At 46.1% G+C, this 18748-nt stretch overlaps 1 protein-coding gene across 6 annotated transcripts in view; it reads right to left on the bottom strand.

Moving 5' to 3' along the window:
- PACS2 (phosphofurin acidic cluster sorting protein 2) overlaps window positions 1–18748 on the bottom strand; it is a 178247-nt gene that overhangs the window by 155915 nt on the left and 3584 nt on the right. For 5 of the 6 annotated variants that reach the window (XM_030574058.1, XM_030574055.1, XM_030574054.1 and 2 more), the window contains exon 1: window positions 15573–15722. The exons of the other annotated variant lie outside the window; for it this stretch is intronic. In XM_030574058.1, the coding sequence (XP_030429918.1) occupies window positions 15573–15694 (122 nt within the window). In that variant the 5' untranslated portion in view covers window positions 15695–15722. Of the gene's footprint in view, window positions 1–15572; window positions 15723–18748 lie in introns of those variants that run through there. 6 annotated transcript variants of the gene reach the window in all.

Consider the following 18748-nt stretch of genomic DNA (forward strand, 5'->3'; position numbering starts at 1 on the left):
TAGTTATACTGTCTCATGTAGAAAAACAAGAACTCAAAAACTACTGTTAAAATAACTATATGCATTTCTCTGACAAGAAGCTTAGGAGATGACACAATAAATTACTTATCAGTCGCTCTCCAAAAGGTGGAAAAGCCTCATTAAATATTTAATATACACTGATGTGCCAAAACTAGAACATACCTTGAGAAGAGTATTTGAAGTCTAGGGACCAAATCTTGCTCTTATTGACTTCAATGGAAGCAGAAATGGGCTGTAAGACCGGCTCTTATACTGCACCCATTACAAATCAATAATGGTACCGCAAACCAATGTAACAAAGAAAACAGGTAAAGTATGCAAAAATGACAAATAGTAAAGTTGCTAAGTACACCTCTACCCAGATATAATGCGACCCGATATAACACAAATTCAGATCTAACGCGGTAAAGCAGCACTCCGGTGGAAGCGGGTCTGTGAACTCTGGTGGATCAAAGCAAGTTCAATATAACGCGGTTTCACCTATAACACGGTAAGATTTTTTGGCTCCCGAGGACAGCGTTATATCAGGGTAGAGGTGTATGTGTATTAGGTTTAGAAAGGTTGCATGATAGCCTCCATTTCCATAAGAGATTGCATTTTGTCTCTCAGCAGTCCATCAGAAAGATTCCTCAAGAACGATGGAAAAGAGGTTGGGTTTTTGCATGACCCCAAGTTCAAGCGTGTAGTCTCAATGGATAATTCCAGGACCCACTGATGTGAAGGGATCCTGCATGCTTGTAAAAATGTGAATAATGAGGAGACGGAGTTAAAATTAGTTCAGTCCTTTAGAATAAATGCGACTTTGCTGGACTGCTGGACCAGTCTACATCTTGGGTGAGCTCTTTATATTTTCTTCTCTAGATGGACCAGAATGTGAACTACACTGGAGTCAAACTGCTTGAAGTGCAGAGGAAGGACTAATCAGATATCAGGAGGATGACTGACACTTATAAGTTGGATCATTCTTCATAAAGTGACTCACCCACTAATCTGGTTTTAGAATTCTGTAGCCAAGAGGCCTTGAAAAGAAAATGTCTGTAGCCAAGAGCATAGACACTGAATCTAACAGATCATTAGAGGCCCTTCACAGAGTTAGTTAAAACATCTCAGCTTTCCAAAGGTCAGGAAAGTCCAACTTCTTAGTCTTCAGGATAAACTCCCACCAGTCTAGAAGGAGTAGCAAAGAATAACTGTCAGTAGTTAGCAGTTCTTAAAGGGCCACAGAAGAGTATGCTTTCCTTCCAAACTGTAATGATGGCTGGTAGAGAACATAAAAATGGTCACACTGGGTCAGACCAATAGCCCATCTAGCCCAGTATCTTGTCTTCCAACAGCGGCCGATGCCAGATACTCAAGATGGAATGAACAGAACAGGGCAGTTACTGAGTTATCCATCTCATTATCCAGCAGCAGTTTCTGGCAGTCAGAGGTTTAGGGACAGCCCCATGCTCTGGATGTGACCATAGCTAACGACCAAAAGCCACTGATGGACCTATCCTCCATGAGCTGATCTAATTTTATACTTTTGGCCTTCACAACATCCCCTGGCAATGAGTTCCACAAGTTAATTGTGTGTTGTGTGAAGAAGTTTTTTCAACTTACAAACTTACTTTTTTTTTTTTAAACCTACTGCCTGTTAATTTCATCTAGTGACCCCTGGTTCTTGTGTTATGTAAAGGGGTAAATAACACTTTCCTATTCATGTTCTCCACACCATGCACTGTTTATCAACCTCTATCATATCACCCCTTAATCATCTTTTTTCCAAGATGAACAGTCCCAGTCGTTTTAGTCTCTCCTCATGTGGAAGCTGTCCCATACCCTTAATAAAATTTTTGTTGTCGCTCTCTGTACCTTTCCCAGTTCTAATACAGCTTTTCTAAGGAAGAAAGGCTGGCTGGGAATAGGCTGAAATACCCAAGCGGAGGAGTCCCAATGCCAGGAGATAACTTAATTCCACATTCACTCAGGCTAGCAGAAAGAGGACAACTGTGAAGTGGGGGGTTTATATACCCAGAGTTCCAGAAAGAAAGAGACGGGCATGTACCCATTCAGCCAAATGCTAACATTTTTAATGAGTTCCACACAATCATACCATGGAGATCTACAATGCCAATATTAGCAGTAGAAGAATCTGAAACAATCAAGAGCTCTCATCCCATCCCCACCCCTAGTCAGTGTACAGCTTGAATCCAGCTGAGGCATAACCACAGGAGCTGTCTCCATTGGATCCTACACAAACAGCACTGAAACACTGCTTCAGATTCTAAGAACTAAGTATTGTTATTATTTCTGTGCCAACGTTACCTAGCTACTTCTTGGTCTTAGAGCCAGAAAGGAGCCAAGGAGAGTGTTTGGAACTTGACAAGCCTCAGACCAGAGCGAGATTCAGTGTCCAAAACTTGGTTAACACTCAGTTAAAGTTGATTGGCAGGGCTGTGAACCCTTCCAGAATATGAAATGCCCCTATACTTAAACCTCTGAAAGTTACAGTTCAGAGTTAAATGCCATCTCACCCTGCAGCCTTCACTCTGCACCCTGGAGCTGACAAGTGTCACTGGGGATAGACTGCAAATATGTTTCAGCCAGGGCTGTCCTGTAATAAGCAGGCATGAGGTACGTGTCATTTTATGTGGGGTGCTGTCTCCCACAGATCTGTATTCTCCCATTCATCTGCCTGCACTCCAACAGCCCTTCAGTGTGTTAGGGCAACCACACTGACTGGCGCAGGGATTACTTGCAGTAGGTCACAATAGCTCACACTGCAATACATGGAGAAATGCATCTACATCTAGAGAGATCATGAACCACTTGTTTCTGTGCTGAGTGATGTCTGCTGTGCAAGCACGGGAGCACAACAGATTATTCTTGCCACAGGAATTGGCAGCAGGCTAGTGAGGAGACAAGTGCAGGGGACGCTCCAGAGGGGATCCCTAGGACAAGTGTTGGTAACATCTGGCCACTCAAGGGTCATCTGCGTAGAACAGGTGAAACGGGGGATAAAATAGGTGTAGCCAGCTGGTGTTGACTAAGCTCACCTCACACAACTTTTGCTTTAGCGAGGACCTGTCTGACAGTTTCTCCTAATATACCCAAATGTTGTGTCCCTGCAGTGCTCCATATCATATGGATAGAATGCAACAGTATCCATCAGAGCAGGCAGGACATAACTGAAAGAGGGCAGAGTTAGGGTTGCATAATGGGGATGGGTGCCATGTGATCTTTATTTCCTGGTTTTCAGGAGTGCCAGGCACTCAACCTTCTGGCAGGGTATGAGGCGTTGCTGATCAACCTTAACTCTGCATTAACAAAGTTCTGAGGGCATTTCCCTTGTTTTTGCAGAAAACAGGAGTAATGGGGGCCATGAGCACAAGGAGATTTCCTGGGAACATTTCCTGGGGATGTTCTACCCCTTCTGTCAAAAGGTACTCCAGCCCCTCTTGGAGGGAAGTACCAGTACTCAAGATCATCTTGCCACACGTGGTTTTCAGAGCATTTTGAAAATTGAAATAAGCTCAGCACAGACTGTACGTTGGGAACCCCTTGAGCCAAAGTACCCCAACTTACACCACTAACTCCACCCTGGCCCTGATGTGGCACAGCAATATTATGGTGGGGCAATGGTACCACCACAGTGAAGGTCGCAGCAGGGTTTTCATTATAATGGGGTGAAAAAGGTCTATAAAAATTCTGTCTTTGGGATTAGAATACCATTTTAATACTTACTGCAGTTTGTGCACGGATGGATTTTTCTATAGCAGTTTGTTTGTGGGAAAACGCATTTGAGGTTGGCTGTTTTAAAAAGAGGGTCATTCAACTGAAGTTTTTTTCTAATGTCTATCTTTGCATTCAGATCCCTTTTTCTAGGGACCTACAGCACTTTGAGATGTGAAATTGATAAGAGTATTCTCTGTGTTTGTGTGGATTGGATAAATTACTCTAATTATAATATTGTAATAATACTTAGTCCTGCCATGACTGCAGGGGACTGGACTAGATGACCTCTCAAGGTCCCCTCCAGTCCTATGATTCTATGAAAAAGGTGACATTTGTTTTCTGTGTGTATTTTTCATGACACACATGAATTCTTGTTTTGACTGATTACATCATTCTGGTACCATATTAGTGGATGTTGATGCTACGCTGGTCCTTATTATAGGGTTCTCTATTATGGCTGCATTCCCTGATGCTCAGCAATCCATTTTGATATGCTTACACTGATGAGAGTCACAACTACATGGCTTCTCCAATCATTCAGTCCCACTGTTTAGGAAATGGGGGAGGATCTTGCAGCATAGTTACAGTACCATAAAACTGCTGCTTACTTGTAGAATTTTTCAGCTCTGCTCTAACTAATATTATTTTCCCTGACAATGCTTCTAAAGGAAAATCTGAGTATGCCTGTGGAGCTCCGAAATATCCTCTCAAACCAGAACTTTGCTCTCATGGCAAAGCTTCCACAAGGAGCCTCTGCAAATGCAGGCAGAGAGCTAAATATGCACAACACATTCAGAAAACTGCTATGGGCAGGTATAGTAGGAAGAGAGCCTGAGACATAAGTCCGTGCATCAGAGGTCTGAGGCTTAGGCTAAAGTAGTAGTCAAAGTTTTACTGATATAAAGACAGTAAAGACAAGCTGTGAGCAAGAGGCAGGACCCAGCTCACAGAATCTGGCAAGAATAGGGCTGATATCGTAGAAATACACATTCTTAAGAAGTGCTAGGCACAGAATACTCATGCAAACATATCCTGGTATCAAGTGGTACCAGAGCATCCCGATATCAAGGATGGTACAAAAAACATTCCCCACGGATAACAGGAACACACTGACCCCTCCTAAAAGATAAGGTCAAGATGGGTAATAACTAGCCATGTCAGGGGCAGTGAGCTGGTCTACTGTTATGGCCATACATGTATTAATGGCCTGGTAGAATCTGCAGGATACTAGTACTGTGCTTCGCCGACAGTAAACCTGGCTGGGTGCCTTTGTACCTTAACAGATCTTCTGGTCATGGGGCAGGTATGCTGTGCCAGCTGTCTGCGCATAGCTGGGGCAGCACACAGGAAGAACACGGAGATGCTGCCAAACATCTAACCACAGCAGGACTCAAACTCACAGTACATGAATGCTGCACAGGTTCAAAGGCCACAGCTTGTCACCTCGAGCCACCAAATTACTGACTTCTGGCTGTTTCAAGAACCCTAATCCTGCTGCACGTGCCTAAATGGCTGTATCATCAACCCCGAATCATGTTACTGATCCAACTTTTTAAATATCGCTTCCCCAAAGGGACAGTGGGGGCTGGACGGTAGCTGATACCAATCCCAAGCAGGTGATATTAGTTTGGGGAGGATCAGACCCATAGTTGGAGCTTCACATGCATGTAATTGTCAGAACCATAAAATTTTGATTTTTTTTTAATTTATTTTTTAAGGGGACATGCATCTTGGAAGCTCCTTGCTCAAGTGATCTGAAATGTGGACCACTAACCCTACTCTGGATTGCCATGCTGCATAGCAATTTTTAAGACAAATCTAGGAAGCATATAGCTTTAAGCACTTTAAAAAATATGTTGTTAAACAATAAGCTAGTCTCAACATTAACTAACGTATATAATTAACCTGGGTAATCCCATCCATAAACACAAATTCAACTACCGTCACTCGCTGATGGCCCTCAGTTCTACCTCTCTACTGCAGACCAGTCTCCATCTGTCCAAAAGGAAATCTCAGCCCATTTCTCTGACATCTCCTTCTGGATGTCCAGCCATCAGTTTAAGCTCAACATTGTGAAAATAGAGCTCTTAAATGGCCCCTCTCCCCAAGACCTTCCTGCCACCTTTTCTCGATCACAGTAGACACCATTATCATTCCACTTGTCTCTCAGGAAAAAACTCTGAGCATCCTCGTCGACCAGGAACTTTCTGTAGGACCTCACATCCAAACTATGTCTAAGCCCTGCTGATTCTTTCTGCACGACGTCTCAGACACAGCATTTCCTATCCATCTACACAGCTAAAACTCTTGTCCTGTCTCTTATCTTGCCTTTCAACTACAGCAACACTCTTTTTTCCCTAGTTGACCAATGAAGTCTTGCCTTGCTTATATCCATTCAGAATACTGCTGCAAAGATCATTTTCAAAGCCATCATTTTGACCATGTCCTCCCACCCCCTTGAATCCCTTGACTCTTGCCTTAGATCAGCCTCTATTGTCCACTCATTAAATTTTCAAACAAGCACCTTCATATTTTCTCCTATGCTGCTCCCCATGCCTAAGAGAAGCTGCCCATAACCATCTGCAGAACTAACTCATCCTCCTTCAAATTCCTCTTCAAAACACTTTAGCATGATGCCCAGGGCCATCCTTAGGCACACAAGCATACGCAGCTGCGTGGGGCACTATGAAATTTGGGGCACCAAACTGCCCCAAATTTCATGGTGCCCTAGCCTAGGCAACTACGTGCTGCATACGTGGCGGCAGCACCAGCCCTGGCAACCAGCCCTATCCATCAGCCGGCCCCCCCTGCAAGAGGCAGAGCCATCCCTAGGGGTGTGTGGAGCCCCGGACAACTCCCTCTGCTCTGCCTCTTCCCCTTTTCCCCCTCTGCCCCGGCCCACTCCCTTTCCACCTCCTCCCTCAGCGACCCCGCACTCACCGGCAGGAAGCAGAGCAACTCGGCCCCAGCCCTCTCTACTCTGCAGCTCCCAGCTGCGGCGCTCCACTTCCCCCCACTGGCGAGTGTGAGGAAAGGATCATCCCCTGCACTCACCAGCAGCAGGTAGCACAGAGACTTGGCCCCAGCCCGCTCTGCTTCGCTTGGCCCAGCTCCAGCCATGTCACATGGGTTGGGGAAAGGACCGCCCCCGACTCTCACCGGCAGCGGGAAGCAGAGCACCGTGGCTGGGAGCTGGTGGAGTAGAGCGGGCTAGCGCCAGGTTGCTCTGCTTCCTGCCGCTGCCGGTGAGTGTGTGTGTGGGGTCCTTTACCGCAAGCCCCTCCCCTGAGTAACACGGCTGGGGTCAGGACGAGGGAAGTGGAGCGTGCTGCTCCCAGCCCCCCGCTAATCTCCCGGGCCACTCTGGGCCTGTAGGGCCCCCCAAAGTGGCCTCCCACAGCTCCTGCCTCCCAGGCCCTGGGGGGAGGCCTGGGGTCCCACACAGCCCCCTCTCAGCTAGGGATGGCCCTGGTGATACCTAGAAAAACACTGACAATGGTTAGACTCCTGATGTGCTGAGACCATAGCTCCCTTGCTGACTGTATTGTCTGATGTTTCCTTGTATATTTCATGTTGGTCTGTATTTATCTCTTGTCTCATACTTAGACTGTAAGCTCTTTGGGTCAGGGATTGCTTTCTTGTTCTGCGTCTGTACAGAGCCTAACATCATGGAATCCTGATCCAAGACGAGGGCTCCTAGGCACTACAGTAATACAAATAACTGCAGCTGGGCTATCACCCCATTATAATACATGCTTCTCTCCTCATTTTTGCACCAAAGGAGCTGAAATAAGCCAGTCTCAGTTTGCCCCACAACAGATGCACTGACCTTTAATGCCTCAAGAAGGAACAGACAATGTCTTTATCCCGCCAAACCCCTGGAGAAAAGGCTGCACAAGTGATATCATTCCCAGTCAAATATATGGCACAAAGACATAAAAAGCTTTGGACTCGCTGATCTGAAACAGATATCTGTCCTGCAAGCAAAAAGCATTTAAAGCCTGGAATTCTGACTGGCAACAACTGGGTAAGAGAAAGAATGAGCAGCCCAGCTGGTCACCACACAGCTACCATGACATGGCTCTGATCTAGATAAGACACTCAAATGTGTGGAATGAGCTGCTATGAGTTTGCTAGGTAGTTTTTCAAAGAAAGGCTGAAATAGTTGGGCGAGATGGAGATCCTGACTCACTGCTTCCAACTCATGAATGGCAGAGGAAGTGGTTACTCCTACCTTCATTTCCAAACACTGGTATCCATATAAGGCACACTTGCAGCCCTTAACAGCTACTGCTTCCCAAAGGGTTATCCGCTTCTGTGCAGATGGATGCACTCCTCCCAAGAGGGGGATCTATGCTACACTCAAAGATGGACCAAGTAGTTTCCAAAGTCTCCCAGCAACTAGTGTCACTTGTTTATTTACCTATCAGCCAATTCTCTAGGTGATTACCCAATTTTCAATAAACAAGCTAGCAACTAGTGAGGTTCCATTCTCTCATGGTGAAACTGGCTCCATGCCCTGTGAGTCTCCACATAATTACTGTACATTACTGTAATCCAACTAAACCTCACTATGAGACGTGCTTCATGTTATCACTTTCTATTAGATTTAAGCTACTTATTGTCTGCATTAAGATCCATTTGGCCTACAAATCCCACACCACTGCTTGAGAAATGGCATTTATCAGCCAAACGACAACAGCAATGCATGCTATACTGAAAGCTGGAGAAGACAGTAAAGACTGGATAACAATTGCAGTAGCTTTCAGGGAGGGAGAAAACATGGGCAAGTAAACTAACACCTACCCTAACCAAGCTTGCTTGTCTCCCAGTGCTCAAATTCTCCTCCAATTCTCCGCTCCCTCTTTTTCTTCTGATCCCAGCTTCATAAAAAAATGCAAGATTTGCTAGAGGCCCAGAGGAATTCCTCAGTCCAGGATTTTCACTAAAGCTAAGAGAAAGACTGAGGATAACAGCGGGCCTGGCAATGCAGCATAATTTGGCAGATGGTCATTAATTCCACAGAAACTACCCTCCCAAAAATGTCAGTTATAAGAGTGGCAGAATTTGGTCCATAGGAATTAGAAGCGCTGCCAAGATATGATGCAAATAAGCAGATTAACTGGCCAACTTCCCATGCAAAGGCAAACCATGAGATGCGTTTAGAAAATACAGATCAGAGTTTACAGAGGAACAATCAAAATGGCACTCTGAAAAGTTTTCAGCATTTGCTTCTTACTCATGTGTTGGGCTACAGTTCCTCTTCAAGCACAGACTATATGTGGAGTGACTAGGTTGAGAAGCTCCATATTTTGCCTCTGATCTTTCTTCTTAATTGTCAAGTTTCTGCTTTCCTTCACCCCAATCACCCATGATCAGCTGAAGGTTGGTCTTTGGCTTAAGGAACTGGGCTAACTCAGTTCTAGTCCCACCTTCACCAAAAGCTTTTTCGATGACCTTGAACAAGTCACTTCTCCTCTCTGTCCCTCAGACCTTTATCTGCAAAATGGAGATATTTCACTGCCTCTTATGTGTGTTGAAGGAAAGTTAACACTGAAGTGCTACAGTACACTGATGAACAGAGAAATCTCAACTTATTTATAAACACTAACTTCTTCTGAGCTCTATTCAGTTTGGTTCCTTGGTTTCTCCCAATGATGTATGAGGAAACACACTTGCCCCAATAAGATGTATGTTGTGAGACCTAAGTTTAAGTGCTTTCAAGCATCCTAGAAACAGATCAATAGCCTAATGCAAACCCTGTCATGGATGAAAGCATTAATCCACTCATTTTTTATTCTGGAGATCACTTAGCAAGACAGTCTCTTACAGTCCTGAGACCACCTCCTTCACTTCCCCCAACCATCCACCTCAATCTCCCCGTGTTAGGGCCTCAAAACATTCTCTCAGAATGGGAGGTTATCACATTCACCATTGTAGATTAGCCAATTTACACATCACTTTACACCTTCAAAGCAGTTTGCAAACTGTAACAAATGAATCTCCATTTTTCAGATTGGGGAAACTGAGGCAGGAACAGTTAACTAAAATCATACAAGTCAGTGGCAAACTCGGAATTAAAAGTCTTCAGACAACTTGACCATGCTGCCTCTTGAACCAGCACCATAATTTGTTTCTTTTCTCAAATCATTTTTTTAAAGTTTTAGAGGAAAAGTTATGCAATATATCCTTCCTTTAAGAACAGCAGTTCATTGCAGAAGAGTGAGACTATTGGAAAGAAACAGGTAGACGGCTTCTGCCTTCTGAAATACACTTGTCAGACTCTTTGTTGATAAGGTAACACCAGTGATATGATTGCAATGACTGAAACAAGGAATTTGATTTTCTGAGAAGCTGATTACCCACAACTCCAGTTTAAGGCAATGGGTGCTACACATACTCAGTTCCTCCAAAAATCAGACCCAAGAAATCTATTATATACATAAAGGAAAGCTGTGCCTGTCACTATCAGATGGGTGGGAAGCCAGAGGGCTAAAATCCAGAAAGGCTACATAGTTTTAACATAGCGGCAGCATATGGTTTTGATGGATTGGTATCAACAGCCTGCTCTGCATGACTGAGGTATTATGGTCACTAATACCACAGAAGTACTTTTATACATACAGCGACAACTGTCCACAAAGTACTTAAAAAAAAAAACAGCTGACATCAGCAGAAGAATAAGCACATCAAATCATTTATTACATCAAGAAGCTGATCTCTCTCTTCCAGAGAGAAACCACAATCCCTTCTACCTAATGCACAAAGAATCAAGCACAGGGGCCACAAAGATTTAACTGAGCAATGTGTCACTGAAGAAAACAATGGCTCTTTGTCACTATTTTTCACAAACTAAATGTGACCTCTGACAACATTTCTCCCCATAAAGCAACTAGATACTTAGCACTTAAACTTTTATTTACTAAGTCCACATGAAGAGGCTGGACTTTCAGTAAATCAAAACTAAAAGATCTTTCTCTCGTCCTTGTGACGTGTGATATTTCATATATTATCCACCACAAAGTCTGCTAATCAGCCATCAACTGGACAAAAGGAGTAAAGCATTCCAGTCAATCAACTCAGTCTACCAGTCCACCCACAACACTCAAGGCTTCATACCGGCTACACAGGGCAATTCACTGAATGAGACTGTTGCCTTTTATTTCCTTTACTGGCAAGCACTTGTCCACAAGAGCATTCCAAAATATGTCACATTCCCCAGTGCGTGTGTGTGTGTGTGTGTGTGTTAAGAAAAAAATAACTGCAGGCACTTAGCCCCAATTATGTATTCCAATAAGCAAGCACTTGCTGCTCCAATCACTACTCCCCTCTATCGCTGTATGCCAACAGGGTAGGAATGTCTCTGAAATGGAAACAAATGTCTCTAGAGATTTATCATGCTACACTAACCTAACTTTTAAAAAGGGAAGGAAATGCTCCCTCCCAAAGCACGACCCTCCTGCATATTCCACCCATTCTCTGACTTTTTGCTGAGTTCAAAGCAGTGGTGTTTGAAGAGTTTTAAAAGTCAACAGGCACACTTAAGAAAAAATGCAGCCAATGAAAATCCCAAGGAAAATACCTGACCACAAACTAAGCCCATTTTCCTCTCCACTCTCCTCCATGTTTTCACAGATGTCTGCCTGAAGAGGAAGTTCTCATTCTCATATCAAGTATATTGTGTCTTCTACTGTCACCTTTTCATTTGATTATAGCATGTCTCAAGGACATTCCTGCATCCCAGGAGGTAGTACCTGCAATATTGGTGGTCAACAGTTCCAAAGATGAGTGCCTAAAGTTAAATATAGTCTTAGGAAAGTAACTTTGGCACTCCTTTTTAAAATATCTTGACCGCTCCAATCACAGATACCTTTGTGTTCTTAGGTAGCACCTGCACCACATATAATGAAATGCAAAACAGTAATCTGATGTAATGTTAGCAGGTAGAGTTAAAACAGCCAGGAAAGGCTAATAAAGGTTCACTGAGCAACTTAACACAGCACCATTCTATATATATTTTTCTCTCTCTATATATGGAATATTTTCTATTTCTGGTTAACTATGTAGCATATTATTGTTTGTCTAAAATGTGCAGTATAAGATACAGATGCATTGATAGCAAACTAATGTTTCTGTAGGAACCTAACTTCTCAATTTTCTGACTTAGTTTTTTGGCTGTGCACTCTCAGTGTTTTATTAGTCTGCTGCATTTTGCAGACCTGCAAGTGTCATGCGTCTCACACAACACTCATACCTGCAGGCTGACACGCATTGCCACAGGCCTGACTGAATATTCTGCATCCAACTGGGCTGCAGGAACATCCGGCAATTGTGGTTCCGTCACCAGAGGCCGCTGTGGTACCTGGGGGGGGGGGAGCATGCAGCCAAGTCGCTTCTGTCTGCTGCTCCCCCTGCTGGACCTGGAAACAGCAACCAGGAGGAGCAAGCAGTGATAGCAGCAACCACAGGAAGGAGACAGCAGGGACCGGTGTGTGGGTCGGGAGGGCCAGATTCCCATACCCAGCATCAACCACCAAACAGGTCTCAGTTGCCCCCAGTCCTTAGACACCCACTAGATTTCACAACGTGCCCTATGGCTTCTATCCCCAGACACACAAATCCAGTTTCCTTCCCAGCTATCCCCAGACACTCCCACAACGCAGCTTCCCTCAAACCCCAGTTCCACACACACAAATTCAAGTTTCCTTATGCCCAGCTTTCTGCAGCCACCTCCATCAGTCCCCCAGGCAACACCAACCTCCACCGAGGCAAATTCAGTCTTCCTCTCAGCCCTCACTTTGTATTTTATTGGTTTGGGTTTTTTATAAATAAAAATGGTCTCTAGTGATGTTAACCACCAACTAATCCCAGTCACCATTTGAAACACACCTCCTTGAGGTAATTAGGGGATGTGATAGAGTGGAATATCTTTTTATTGCTGCTTTTGTTTTTTGTTTTTTTTTTTTTACAAGGCTGGGTTATAAAAGCAGAATAACCACATACATAAATAGATTGGATGTTTGCAGCAAGAGAAAACTTCTCAGAGTTTAATTTGCAGAATGTAGCCAGAATTGTGGAGGTCTCTTATAATTGTGGGAACTACAATTTCTTCCAGTTCCCTACAATCTCGTCCATTTCCTGATATTAAAGTAGGGATCTGAAGGGTTTTGTTCTGTGTGGTTAACTGAAATAAGGATGATCATCCTCATGCAAACTATCACACTAGAAACCTGACAACACAATTTAAAGCTTTAAAGATTACTTTGCATACTTGGTGATTTCACTCCTATATTCATTTATTTCTCCCTAAACCAAGCAAAGACGGTAGCACTTCAAGAACTCTTGTTGCTGTCACCTGCCAAACCTCAGTCGTTTTTAGTATGACCCTGCTCAGCAAAAAAAAAAAAGGGAGGGAGAATATTTTTTCCTACACAAACTAGAAGACAAAGGGATCTTGCTCAAACATTCAAATATACTCACCAAGCATGGAAATATCAGCCCAGAAAGTTTGGAGAGTTATGAGCAAGTGAAAAGAGGCTATTAGAATGGAAATGCACTTTCAACCTGACTATCAGAAGCCTAGACATCTGCTAGAATATATACATACAAAACTGTTAGAAGATACTGATGAAAAACTTGTGCATTTCTCAACTAGCATGGCAGACTCATTTGAGGAAGGGAGTATACAAAAAGCAAAAGAAGGGGTCAGAGTTAATAGGGAAAGCTGCCAATCTCCCTCACACACACTGCAAACATTCTGCCCCTCTTCAAGTAAAGCAGCAGACCGTTACTTGAAAGCTCAGCATTGCTCACAATTTGGCCCCTAATGAAAGTGGCCATGAGAGCATCTCACATGTATAGGGCAGCAGCCCGCCAACCCAATCTTCTCTGCTCAACTTAAGGGAGTACTAATGGGTGCCCCTCAACCATGCAGCCTTTGAGTGAGTACAGAGTCAGCAACACGCATATAAGACAAAATAAGGAAAAGGAAGGATACACAGAAGAGACAAGACAAGTAGGAAAAAGAACCAGAAAGGTTTAAGAAACATGAAAAAAATGGACAGAAAAGAGTAAATGGAGCAGCAACTATCTGCTAAGCTACCCCAAGGCGGAGAGTGCCAAATGGAGTTGGGACACCTGTTTACTCTGCACATGGAACCAGAGTTCTTTTTACTGAGTGAACAGCAATAAAAATGAAAAGCAGGCAACCACACCAGGGAATGGAGAGGGCCTTGAAACTAGGGAATTGTGCTGTGCAGCAGGGCTGGGGAGTTCAACCTCCAGATTCTATGCCCCTCATTTCCTGGAGTGCCTTAACCTTGTAGTTTGCCTGTGGACGCCTATTCTCGTGGATGCCTATTCTCATGGACCATACATAGAAGGTTGGGGTTGAACACACTTAGACATCTCAAGGGTACTGGGGTAAGGGAGTATAGACATTGACATGAGTCTGAGGAGCATGGCTCAGCAGTGGGTGTTCTCTAGTGACTTCCGTCACAGTGCTGCTGCCTGGCATAGTTCCCTGAATGCCAAGTTCACAGCATTCCATCCACCAACTTGTCTGCCCATTGTACACATCCAATTTGTGTCACTTTTATCATAAAAAGCCAGGCTGAGGATTTGTCTCTAGCAACAAGAAAACATGATTTGATATGAATTTACAAAGCTTACTTTTATGTTTTTTCTTCTGTTATGATCATAAAAATCCTGACAACAGAAGTTTACCTGGGCTGGGGGAGTGTGAGGGAGATGTCAGGGCTAAACAATGGGACCAGTGAGATAATGTAAGTAAGGTGCACTGCTGCCCAACTAAGCTCCCACCCGCACCCTTTCTCCATCATCCCACCCACCTCAAAGCCCCACTTCACACAGCTTTTCTCATCCCTATTCACTTCTGAACAACCAATACCCACATAAGTAAATAAGAACGAACAAGAATAGGAAGATGCTGGTAAGTACTACTAAAACTTGAGGAATTTGCAAACAGAAGCTTAATCAAAAGATGCAGTCCCCAAGGCCAGGATGTCACCAGCTAAACCAAGCCTCCCCTGCCTGTTCATGTCAATTCATGTGCCTTACCACCCAACCAACAAGAAATGCCCTTTCCAATCCCCCCACAAGGTATTCACCCAATCCCTCCAGACACACAACCCTAACCCCATGCCCCCTCCCCCCCACATCCCCTCCAGGTACAGACCTCACAGGTACACATCTAGGGAACACAGCTGGGGCTCAGGCTGCCATCTGGGTACAGAAGTGGGGCAGGACATGTGCATGGGGGCGGACATACCCGAGAGCAGCCCTAGGGCTGAGGGGTCTGTGAGGGAACAAGCCAGGCTGTGGAGGAGGGGGGCACTGCCTGCCCTCAGGAGCGGTCCCCACGTTAGTGCTGGCTAACGAAACGCCCGGGCCTGAAACCGAGCCCTGAGCTCGGCCTCACCCCCTGAACAAAGCCAGGCTCTCCCTCACCTAGCAGGGGGGCCGGGGCAGGTCCCCCCACACGACGGGGCACCCTCCCGGGGCAGGGAAGCCAGGACCATCGCTGGGGGCCCTCAGGCGCACGCCCGGGACTCTCATGGGGGGCCTGCAGGACCCACCCGACCCAGAGCAGGTAGGGAAGGGGGCTCCGCGGGGAGGAAGAACCGGGGGCAGGCGCTTGCGAGGGGCTGCCCCGCCTGACCCGGCGTGGGCTGGAAGCCCGCAGGCTCGGCCCTGCCTGGGGGCGGGGAAGGGACCCGGACCGCCCGGCGGGTTGCATGCAGGCCGGCAGGGGGCTGTCCCGGTGCAGGCCTAACCCGGCAGGGTAGGGGGCGGTGGCTCGGCCCGCGGCTAACCTGGGGACGCAGCTGGGGCTGGAGCCGTCGATCTCCCAGGTGGCGAATAGGTTCATGGGCACTGGGCGGCTCAACACCCCGGCGCCGCCCGGGAAGCTCAGGCGGCCCCGCTCCGCCGCCATCGCCGCAGCCGCCTCGCTCCCGCAGCGGTGCCGGTAGCCGCCTGCAGCGAGAGAGATGCACGCTCCGGCCGGTCCCTGCGCCGCGCCTACCGCGGCCGGCCAGGGTCACATGGAGGGGGCGGGGCCAGAGTGCTACGGGGGGAGGAGCGTGGGGAAGGGCGGGGCCTAGGGAGAGAAGGGGAGGGGCTTAGGAAAGGGAGGATTGCACCGTGAGAAAAGGTGCGCTGGAGTGGCGGCCCGGGACTCGGAGCCTATAGAGAAGAGGGGATCCGTCTGCGTGCAGGGGTTATAGAGTTGCGGGTCCTCCACCGTTACCAGAGGAGATAAGGATGTGTTGTAGCAGGGAGCTTAATAATGGTAGAAGCTTCCTGAGTTCTCTAGTTGCTATTTAAAGAATGGCTCTTTGTCTTCACCCTGCAGAGCCTGGAGACGGGGGGAGGAGTTGGGGGAAGGGAGAGACAGACGGACAGAAGTCTATAGGGAGACGCTTAGGAAGGAAAAGAATAGGAGTCAGCAGAAGGGAAGTGGAAGAGCCTAGGGAAAGGCAGGTGTCTGGAGAGTTGAAGGGGACGATCTTGGGGCTAAGAAAGGGGGAGCTTGAACAGGGGCTGGCAGGGCAAAAGTCAGGGAGACGTGAGGAGCCTGGAGAAGGAAGCAGAACGAACCTGCATGAGAAAAAGACAGGGGAGATGAGAAGAAGTTTGGGGAACCATACGGAGAAGGAGTCCATAAATTTGTAGAGGAACCAACGGAGGAGAGGAGCCTGAAAAGAGAAAGGTAGCAAAATCTAAAAAGGAAAGGAGGGGCAGAGCCCAGAGGAAGGCGTCTGGGTGCAGGTAGATAAAGTTGAGGAATTAGAGAGCTGGGAGCGCACAGGTGTTCAAGGAGGAAAAACCTGGCAAGCAGGATATAGCAGTTTGAGAACTATTCTTCCTAGGATTGCCAACTGTCTAATTGTGCAGACCCAAAGACCCCTGTAACACCCATTCTCTGAGGCCCTGCCCCTGCTCACTCCATTCCCCCTCCTCACTTTCACCAGGTGGGGCGGGGAGGGGCTGGAGGGAGCTCAGGGGAGGGGTGTGGGCTCTGGGATGGGGCAGGGGAGTTGGGTGCAAGAGGGGGTGTGGGCTGTGGGAGGGAGTTCGGGTGCTGGAGGAGGTGTGGGCTCCGGGACAGAGTTTTGGTACAGGAGTTGGTGCGGGATGCAGGCTGTGGGAGGAATTTAGGTGCAAGCTCTAGGCTGGGGCAGGAGGTTGGGGTGCAGGAGAGAGACAGGGGGTCAGTGTTTACCTCGGGCGGCTCACAAAAGTGACCAGCACATTCCTCTGGCAGCAGCGTCTAGAAAGCAGGGCAAGGGGTTCTCAGCGCACTGCTGTCCACAGGCACCGCCCCTGCAGCTCCCGTTGGCTGCAGTTCCTGGCCAATGAGAGCTGCGGAGTTGGCACTGGGGGTGGGAGCAGCTGAGACCCCACTGTTTGCCCCCCCCTCAGGGGGCCACAGGGACAGTGCCAGAGCAACACGGAGCCAAGGCAGGTAAGGGAATCTGCCTTAGCCCTGCTGCCGCACCTGACTGTTAGTGCCCCAAATCTGGTTTAGCTGAAGTAGCCTACAGGAGATAGAGTGTGATTCCAGGAGACTTCTGGTGAAAAAGCAAACAGAATGTTGAGAATCATCAAGGGATAGATAATAAGACAGAAAATATCATATTGCCAATATATAAATCCATGGTACACTCACACCTTGAATACTGTGTGCAGATGTGGTTGCCCCATCTCAATAAAGATATATTGGAATTGGAAAAGGTTAAAAAAAAGTACTACAAAAATGATTAGGGGTATAGAACGGCTTCTGTATGAGGAGAGATTAATATGACTGGGACTTTTCAGCTTGGAAAAGAGGCGACTAAAGGGGGATATGATAGAGGTCCATAAAATCATGAGTGATATAGAGCAAGTAAATATGGAAGTGTTATTTACTCTTCATAACACAAGAACTAGGGGCCCCCAAATGAAATTAATGGGTAGCAGGTTTAAAACAAACACAAAGTATTTTTTCATGCAATGCACTGTCAACCTCTAGAACTCCTTGCCAGAGGGTGTTATGAAAGCCAATACTATAACAGGATTCAAAAGGGAGCTAGATAGATTCATGGTCCATCAATGGCTCTTAGCCAGGATGGGCAGGAATGGTGTCCCTAGCCTCTGTTTGCCAGAAGCTGGAATTGGGTGACAGGGCATGAATCACTTGATGATAACCTGTCTGTTCATTCCCTTTGGGGCATGTGCCATTGGCCACTATCAGAGAACAGGATACTGGGCTTGATGAACCTTTGGTCTGACCCAGTTTGGCTGTTCTTATGACCTAAATAGTGGTGTGCCCCAGGGGTCTGTACTGGGACCAGTACTATTCAACATATTCATAACTGATCTGGAAAAAGGAGTAAAGCGTGAGGCAGAAAAACTGGCAGATTATACAAAACTACTCAAAATAGTTAAGTCCAAAGCAGACTGTGAAGAGCTACAAATTGAAAGGGATCTCAAAAAACTGAGTGACTGGTCAGCAAAATGGCAGATGAAATTCAGTGTTGATAAATGCAAGTAATGCACATTGGAAAACAATCCTAAGTATACATATAAAATGATGGGGTCTAAATTAGCTGTTACCACTCAAGAAAGAGATCTTGGAGTCATTGTGGATTGTTCTTTGAAAACATCCACTCAATGTGCAGCAGCAGTCAAAAAAGCTAACAGAAAGTTGGGAATCATTAAGAAAGGGATAGCTAATAAGACAGAAAATATCGTATTGCCTCTATGTAAATCCATGGTATGCCCACATCTTGAATAATGCATACAGATGTGGTTGCCTCATGTCAAAAAAGATATATTGGAACTGGAAAATTCAGAAAAGGGCAACAAAAATGATTAAGGATATGGATCAGTTTCCATAGGAGGAGAGATTAATAAAACTGGGACTTTTCAGATGGAAAAGAGACGGCCAAGGCAGGATATGATTGAGGTCTATAAAATCATGACCGGTGTAGAGAAAGTAAATAAG

Source organism: Gopherus evgoodei, chromosome 8, assembly GCF_007399415.2.
Source record: "Gopherus evgoodei ecotype Sinaloan lineage chromosome 8, rGopEvg1_v1.p, whole genome shotgun sequence".
NCBI classification, from domain to species: domain Eukaryota; kingdom Metazoa; phylum Chordata; order Testudines; family Testudinidae; genus Gopherus; species Gopherus evgoodei.